The sequence below is a fragment of the Papaver somniferum genome, chromosome 9 (assembly GCF_003573695.1).
Source record: "Papaver somniferum cultivar HN1 chromosome 9, ASM357369v1, whole genome shotgun sequence".
NCBI classification, from domain to species: domain Eukaryota; kingdom Viridiplantae; phylum Streptophyta; class Magnoliopsida; order Ranunculales; family Papaveraceae; genus Papaver; species Papaver somniferum.
Genome location: NC_039366.1, coordinates 55,316,526 through 55,324,967, shown reverse-complemented (window position 1 = coordinate 55,324,967; position 8,442 = coordinate 55,316,526). Strand labels below are relative to the sequence as shown.

The following is an 8,442-nucleotide window of genomic DNA, read 5'->3' as shown; positions in this document are numbered from 1 at the left end:
TACAACTTTTCAAATATATAAAATTTATTACGGGAATTCGGACCGGTGATTTGAAAAGGTGGGTGATATGCTATCAAGAAGTCGCTTGTTCTGTTTCTACGAGTAAAGGTATCCGGGACTACTAAAATTACCATCAGTACATCATCTTGTGTCACTTTTGAGTTTTGACCAATTTTATATAAATTGTGAAATTTGAAATTCCAGATATACTTCTGTTTCTAGGAGCACTAGAGAGCAAATATTTGGCACTAGAAGCTCTTCCTGAATGCTTTCAATCCATAATTCTGACTTCACAAAACATAATCATCCAACTGGTATAGAGAGTCGCCAAATTCCATGAAAACTTACCAACCTAGTGGATCTAGCAGTGAGGATAGCGTTCTTGTAGAAGCATGAAAGCCGTAGTTTAGGACCTTCAGGTGGGTGCCTCTAGTGAGACTTGTTAATTGCTGAGTAAGTCGTAGGTTTAATTAGGCTGCAGTATTGGAGAGATAGTGGCGGTGTCATGGCTGCTTACACCTCATAAATGAATGTGATTAATGGTCTTTTAGAGGATCTCCCAGCACATTCCTCTTGGACAATATTCCTTCTTCACTACTGCTCTCATTGGCAACTGACAAGGCACGACTGGGGACTCAAAGGAGACACATGGGAGCATTAACTGCCATAAACGTCGGGTCCAAACATATCCTTCTATTGTCCCCAATTGACCACCATAACTGGCCCTGGACTAGTAACATGTTTTGCTTCGTCGACTCGTTTACTTATTCGTTTTAAACTCCAGCGTATTTATTTTATACACAAGTACAGTGAGATATTATAACTTCTCAGCCAAAAGTCCAAACCTAAACAGACCACAACAGCACAACACGACCAGATATTTGCATGTCGGGCATAAGAACTAAATCATAGGGACGCAGGTTTGTACATGGGAGCATTGGCTGCCATAAGAGCCGAATCAAAACCGTATCCTTCTAATGTCCATAACTGACCCCGGTAAAGCAACATGTTTAATGTCTCATTTTGATCTATAAGAACCTAGGCATATTTATATCCACAAAGTAAATCAGAGAACTTATAATCCAGGAGATTACAACCAGATATCTACGCCATTTAGAGTATAAGAAGCATATTATAGAGATGTACGATCTCTGGATTACATCTGATTCCATATGCAAGGGAGTGCATAAAAGGAACACTTGTACAAACGGAGACTTCAGTCTTCCTACATTCTATTTTACACTATAGAGGTAAAGAACTTCAGATGCGGCTAACTATTACTCTTTTAGTTTCCTAGGGGAATGCTACTTATCCACCCTATCTTCTCACAAAATATCCACATCGTATATATACTTCATTTTTAGACCTGCATATTGTTAACTACTTCTAGGTTGGGAGGTAACCAAAATAGAAAATGATTTATACAATGGATTCAGACGATTGCAGTCGAGCATTCTTATCATTCCCAACCCATCAACATCTTTCTGACTTCGCATTCAATCTTTTTCCATGACATGGAGAAACCATTCCCTTCATCAAGAAGGATTCTGTAAACTTCACACTCCTTGTCACCAATCATGTGCCTCCCAATGTCAGCCTGACAAAGGAACAACGAAACAGCGTAACTTATCACGCGTTAAAAGAGAAAAAGTCGGGAACGTTTCTCCCAAAGTAGGGAAGAAGAAAACAATCGGGGAAGATAAATATACCGAGAAAATGCATATCTTGAGCATCTTCAGAGCAAGGGTAATATCATAAAAAACAAGAGGCCGACCCGATCCAGATAATTCCACAAGATTGACAACGAGAAGCTCTGTGTCAGGACCCCTGCTGACAACAGCTACCTGAAGCGGGTGCAATAGCTCCATTCGCAGGCGAGAGCACAAAGCGTTCTGCTTGTTTAGGTCTACAATCTTCTTCCCGTCGGCTTGAACTACAAACAAGTCCAGCTCACAATTTTGTTCATGCTTTATCGAGAATCGCCCGTAAGAAATCTGATAGATACATAGCAATATAGCATCATAGGGTTTATAGATGAAAAGAAACAAAACCTATTTAGTTTCGACAGAGCAAAGGGACAAGGAAGAAGAGAAGAATTTGACATGCTTATCCTACCACATCCCAGGAAGGCGTGAAAATCTAATATGATTTGAGGCGAAGCTGATGATGGAACAGTGGTTGGGTGGAGGATGACCAAAACATAGCCAAAGAATCCCTGGAAGTCCTAACTATCGTGTCAAGCTAAACTATGAGGAGCAAATGCAAGGTAAGATGGAGACAAAGCCCATGAAGGTTGTGAACAAGAGAAGGAACACATAACGTCTACCTACAGGAAAATATACAAATTCTTAACTACTAATTTAGTTCCCTTTTTTACTTACACATGTAACAAAATGAAGAGCATCAAATTCCCTGTGTAATAAGCTGTAGAGAGATCAATACCATTTAAATGTGCAAATCATGAAACACTACATAAATATGCATATATAAGTATTTTATGAATTGGTTCAATTTGAGGTATTTACCTTCATATTATAATCTTTAAGTGTTCGCATCATATCATAGAGAAGGCCTTTGTGATCTATGCATAATACTTGGATGAGAGTATGAGCAGGACTGAGAGAATTGTCCACCGTGACAGATACCTTGTTCGACGTAGGATATTTACTTGGTGGGTGATTGCTTTGCTCCAAGCCAAACATCTCTTCTGTGATGGCAGGAGGCAGAATAGACCCCTGTGAGCAAGTGAGAACTTCAAAACCACTCAATTCTATCTCACAGCTTATCAATGCATCACCTAAGACATATCTTAAATGATCATACACATCCTCTTGTCTCAGTTTTGTCTGCAGTAGTTCCCTGAAATAAGAATCTCATTGTTACCAACATGAGAATGATAACTAGAGACTTACTTAAAGACAAGCACAAGTAGTTTTAACTCTTAACACAAACAAATAGAATACAAATGGGACCATTACTTCACATATATTTTTCTCTCTGCCTAAATCACCCTAGCAAATAATGATGCCTAGATTCGTCCATCCGATCATATGGTAGAGTCCAGTCCCCAATTCTGTGTTATCCCTTACTACGACAGAAAATGTCTGAACTTCAACCTATGCTTATGAGCTACGTTTCTCATACAGATAATTCCCTTTTGTTGATTTTTATAACAAGTACCAGTTTCTCCAAAATTAAAAATACATTTTGCATTTGACAATAAAGAAAGAAGAACAAAAATTTAAGAGAATCACAAACCTTGTGTCTGTTATGAAGAACAGATCCATTACTTTGTCGTCTGGTGTGGTAGATACCTTTACGCTCCATATTATAAGTTCAACTTCACATAACACTTCAGTCACATCTGCAAACATACCCCAAAACCATAAGAACCTATACCCCTGCGGCAGAATTACAAGTTAACAACTGCACACAGATCTAATACCTCCTAAACCATAAGAACCTGTACACCTATGGAGTGTGAAATATATGAAGTAAACAGAAAAACCCTTACCATGCAAGAGTCCTCTTCTGTCAGTGCAGCAGAACTTTAACAAGAAAACTTGTGGAGGTTTTGGTTGCTGCAATTCATTCTTGTAATAGTAAATCCCTGAAGTTGAATAACAAGAAGGACATGCACCTAATAATCGCTGTTGCAGGTGCTGAAGTGCTGCTGTCAGGAGCTGTGGAAGCTGACTGCTGCTGTGGGGGAATGTGGAGATGAGTAGTGCAGTCAGACGCTGTTGCAGGTGTTGAAGAGGTGCAGACAGGCGCTGTTGCAGGTGCTGAAGTGTTGCTGTCAGGAGCTGTGGAAGCTGACTGCTGCTGTGGAGGAATGTGGAGATGATGTGCTGTAGTAGAACGACGATGAGGAGGTGTGTAGAGCTGTATTGCAGGAGAAGGAGGATGTGTAGTGGCGGAAGATGGTGGAGCAACGTCAGGGCGTTGCTGTGCAGTAGAGGAAGGAATTGATGTAGCAGCGGAAGTAGGCTGGACAGTAGGATTAGAAGATGTTGGGTAACAGAAACGAAAGGGAAGGAGAGTGGAAGATGGTGTAGAGGAAGAGTCTTGACAGTTTGATGAAGTAGAGACAGTGTTCTTGAAGGGGAACACGTTTTCATCAAAGGTCACATGACGAGACAAGATGATTTTGTTAGTGGCTAAGTCGAGACATCGATAGCCACGGTGATGGGTTGGAAACCCAAGAAAAACACACTTAGTAGAACGAGGAGAAAGCTTATGAGTAGTGGTAGCGGAAAGATTGGGGTAGCAAAGACAACCAAAAGTGCGGATATGAGAGTAGGTTGGTTGACGTTGATAGAGAATGGACACCGGAGAAGAGAAATTTAGGATTTTGGAAGGAAGAATGTTGTGGAGGTAGACGGCCATGTGTAAGGAGTCGGCCCAATATTTGGGAGGGATAGATGCATGAGACATAAGTGTGCGAGTGATGTCATTGACACGACGAATCATTCGCTCAGCTTTGCCGTTTTGAGAGGAGGTATGAGGGCATGAGAAACGGAAAACTAACCCATGTTTTTGAGCAAATTCATGAAACGATGAGTTGTCGAATTCACGACCCATGTCACATTGAAAAGTTTTGATTTCACGTTCGAACTGAGTTTTGACGAAGGAACGAAATTCCAAGAACTTGGTATAAACTTGGGATTTTAATTTGAGAGGAAAGATCCATAGATAATTTGTGAAGTCGTCTAACAAGATAAGATAGTAATTAAAACCGGTCTCAACATGTAATGGTGAGGTCCATAAGTCGCTATGAATGATATCAAAGGGAGCAAAGGTAACAGAATTTGATTCAAAAAATGGCAGACGAACATGTTTACTAACTTGACAAGAATGACAAAGTTTGGTAGACTGAGTTTTATTACATTGAATGAAAGAGTTTGCACGTAAATTATCTAAGATAGCTGTCCCAGGGTGGCCGAGACGGCTGTGCCAAATGTCATGAGAGCACACGGCAAGGGATATAGGATGAGACAGAGACGATGTTGAAGGTGATACGGCAGAGGCAGTAATAGGATAAAGCTCCCCGGAACTGTTACATCGAAGGAGAATCTTCCTCGAATGCAAATCCTTCACAGAAAAACCAGACGGATCAAATTCAACAGACACATGATTATCAGTGGTGAATTTACGAACAGAAACCAAGTTTTTGATTATGTCGGGAGCAACAAGAGTATCTTTGAGTTTTAGGGTGCGGGACGGAATATCTATGAACTTGGTACCGGAGGCAGTGACTGGAATACTGTGACCATTGCCAACTAAGATGGAATGAATATTACTAGTGTTAAAAACAGTATTCAAAGTACTTGAATCCGCAGTGAGATGCGATGTAGCACCGGTATCCATATAGAAAGCATCGTCAGGTGAGTATAAACTCATGGAGCTGTATGCTTCGGCAATGTCGCTTGGTTGAAGATATTCCGTGGATGGAGTAAGGTATGCCTGTGCACGTCCAACGCCAGATGTTCGACCGCGTGACTGACCAGAACGGCCACGGCCGTGGAAGGAACCGCGGCTGGAAGGTTGCTGCCAATGTGTTGCCGGAGGTGCTGTAGGATATGGACAAGGTGGTACTGCCCATTGTGGTGCACCGTAGAGCTGATAAGGGGACGGAGGTGTTGGCAGCAAGGGTGGTTCGGTGGCTGGTGCAGATGAACGATGACCACCACGTCTGGCATGACCACCACGCTGTGAGCGCTGATTGTTACGCTCTGTGGTTGGAGCTGCAGCTGCAAGAGCCGTAGGTGCAGACTGTGATTGCTGTTGAGAGCGTCGAATCTCTTCGGTACGCAGCTGGGATCGAGCGGTATCAAACGTCGGCATTGATTGTTGGATAAAAGAGGCTACCGTGTTGTATTCCTCCGGAAGGCCATTGACAAGTTGGATCACAAGGCGTTTGTCATCCATGGGAAAGTCAAGATCAAGTAATCGATCGGACAGGGATTTTAGCTTATCGCAGTAATCATCAATATTATTGCAATCAATAAACTTAAGATTGACAAACTTACGTTCAAGAGTCGCGGCGCGGTTACCTTTGTTGTCTTGAAAGAGTTTCTTAAGATGATCCCAAAGCTCTTTAGCAGTTTTGCCAGATTTGAGGACGGTAAGCATTAAATCCTTGGCCATGGTGGAGAACATCCACTGTCGACAGAGAGCGTCGAGTTGGAGCACGGTGTCGGCGTCAACATCTGCAGGGGGTTTGTCTTCATTGATGAGAAAAAGAAGGCGATGAGCTTGAAGATGGAGTTCAAACAGAAAAACCCAAGATGAGTATTCATCCTGTTTGATGTCTAGGATAATGGGGATTAGGGTTTTGATGTTGTTGATAGCAAACGCCGGATGGATTGTCTTTTTATCTCCTGCCATTGTTGATTTTGGTGAAGTAGGTGAAGAAGAAGAAGAAGAAGAGGATCGGCTATTAGGTCGATACCATGTTAGGGTTTTTGGTATAATGCCTTACCCTCTTTTGAGAGATAATGGCCATATATATTATTATTGTTTTGGTCAATTAAGGAGAATATCCTGTGACCGTAAATAAGGTAGAGTATCTTCTATTACTCTTCTTCAATGAATTCCATCTAGTCCTTCTTGATTTCTCCACTACCCAAAACACTATGTAACACCATTTCCCATCTGTTGAAAAATCTTCACACCAAACACACATATGAACATACAAAATTAAAACCAACAAAAAGAAGAAAAGAAAGAAAAACTAAACAACAGCAAAATCTTAGTAAAACCCTTACCTCCTTTGACAATGTTGAGACCAAAGAAGAGTATTATACGGCAAAGATCACATCCTAACCCTGTTTTATCAGGACAATTTACAGTAATCATAGTTGGGTCACCTAGTTTTTCTGATTTTTTAATGATGACTACATCATCATAAGGAATACCCATAGCTTAATTCTTCAATAATTTTCTTGTTCTTGTTTACAGAATAAAATCACATAGAAAACAGCAGAAGAAGAAATGGAGTTTTACACTTCCAGCAGTCTTAAACACACTCACTCAAAATCTTAGCTAGTTTGATTGTTCCCCCTTTTCCCTCCTTGTTTGTTTCAACTAGAGTAGAGATTAGATTGTGTTGAGATTTACCTAGGACTAGGAGTATTTATTTCTTTATAATTCTAAAATTCAATCTTAGCTATCCGGTCACACTTGAACCGACCGACTAGAGTTGGTATCTTATCGTTTGCGGAGAAGTTGGAACTTGATATTTCTTGTCGTGATAAATTACTTTGCATCGGCCGCCATCACGTCTTTTGCCTTTGGTATTCTCGCCACGTGACTTTCTTCACGGAGTTTACAAGGGTGGAAACTGGGTCGGTTTCCTTGTGTGTCATACTACCAGCGTAACCAGTTGATGATGCTTTCTTTATCGCCCAAAGAAAAACGAGGAAATATAAGGGCCTTTTTGGTACAGTTTTGAAAAACAGTTTTCAAAAATAGTTTTCCACTGTTTTAAAAACATACCCTTTTTTCTTTGTTTTCATTTTCTAAAAATTGTTTGGTAAACTGTTTTTGAAAACAAGGAAAACCAACTAAATCGGAACAAATGTAAAGATTCGTCTAAGAGATAGTGATATTAGCCATGACTCACTTGCAGTCATTCCTCATCTCTTACTTTGTTCTGAAAAGAAGAAAAGAATAAAGAAAAGAAAAAAAGAGAAAACACAAAAAACAATAATTTGTTGTTTTCATTTTTTTGTTTTTAAAAACAGAAAACAGATAGAAAACATTTTCTAAAAATGTCCTTATCAAACGCATTTTCTCCTGTTTTCAGTTTTCTCTGTTTTTAAAAACAGAAAACTGTTTTTGAAAACTATACCAAACGGGACCTAAGATACAGAGAGTTGGCAGGAAGAACATCAACTGTAGTAAAAATAATACGTCCAAAGTGAGTACCGTCTCATTTACTATTACAGTACTTTCAGACAAAAGCATCATCTCAAGATCTCTCCTTAATATCCCAAGGCCTCTTTGGAGATTGAGATTTACCATTTTTAGTGAATCAAGAAACAGTTACCACTAAATAGGGGACATAATACAGAGTTGGTTGCTTTCGGATTGTCTACTACCAACTTTTATTTGACAACAATAGGCGACATGATAGTGACTGAGTAAATGTTTTCGCCCGTTGTTATATACTCCTTCCATTCTTTTTTAATAGGCCAGTTTCTATAAATAAAAGTTTCAAAAAAATAGGCCAGTTTTCTAATTGGGAAAGTCAAATGTTATTTTAATTTTTTGGGACCACTTTTCTCTTAACTTCTTTTGATGACAAGTGTCATGTGGACCACTTCACTTTACTTCTTTTGCTAACAAGTGTCAAGGGACCATTTCACTTCACTTCTTTTATTGACAAGTGTCATGAGGACCACTTTCAATGATTATTTCTCTTAATTTCATTAAATT

At 39.9% G+C, this 8,442-nt stretch overlaps 1 protein-coding gene across 1 annotated transcript; it reads right to left on the bottom strand.

Annotated features, from left to right (window-relative positions):
• Nucleotides 1-1,077: 1,077 nt before the first annotated feature.
• On the bottom strand, nucleotides 1,078-7,094 carry LOC113309130 (ACT domain-containing protein ACR10-like). The gene is made up of 7 exons (XM_026557547.1): nucleotides 6,771-7,094; nucleotides 6,583-6,669; nucleotides 3,515-3,670; nucleotides 3,259-3,364; nucleotides 2,526-2,859; nucleotides 1,710-1,994; nucleotides 1,078-1,597 (listed from the first exon to the last, which is right to left on the bottom strand). The coding sequence occupies exons 1-7, from the start codon at nucleotides 6,922-6,924 to the stop codon at nucleotides 1,460-1,462; spliced, it is 1,260 nt and encodes a 419-aa protein (XP_026413332.1). The 5' UTR covers nucleotides 6,925-7,094; the 3' UTR covers nucleotides 1,078-1,459.
• Nucleotides 7,095-8,442: the final 1,348 nt, after the last annotated feature.

Excerpts from the sequence above, each read along its gene's own strand:
- LOC113309130 (XM_026557547.1), bottom strand. The coding sequence starts at position 6,924 with ATGGGTATTCCTTATGATGATGTAGTCATCATTAAAAAATCAGAAAAA. Across the intron at positions 3,365-3,514 it reads CAGAAGAGGACTCTTGCATG|ATGTGACTGAAGTGTTATGT; the intron begins GTAAGGGTTTTT and ends GTATGTTTGCAG. Across the intron at positions 1,995-2,525 it reads TTAAAGATTATAATATGAAG|ATTTCTTACGGGCGATTCTC; the intron begins GTAAATACCTCA and ends TGTATCTATCAG.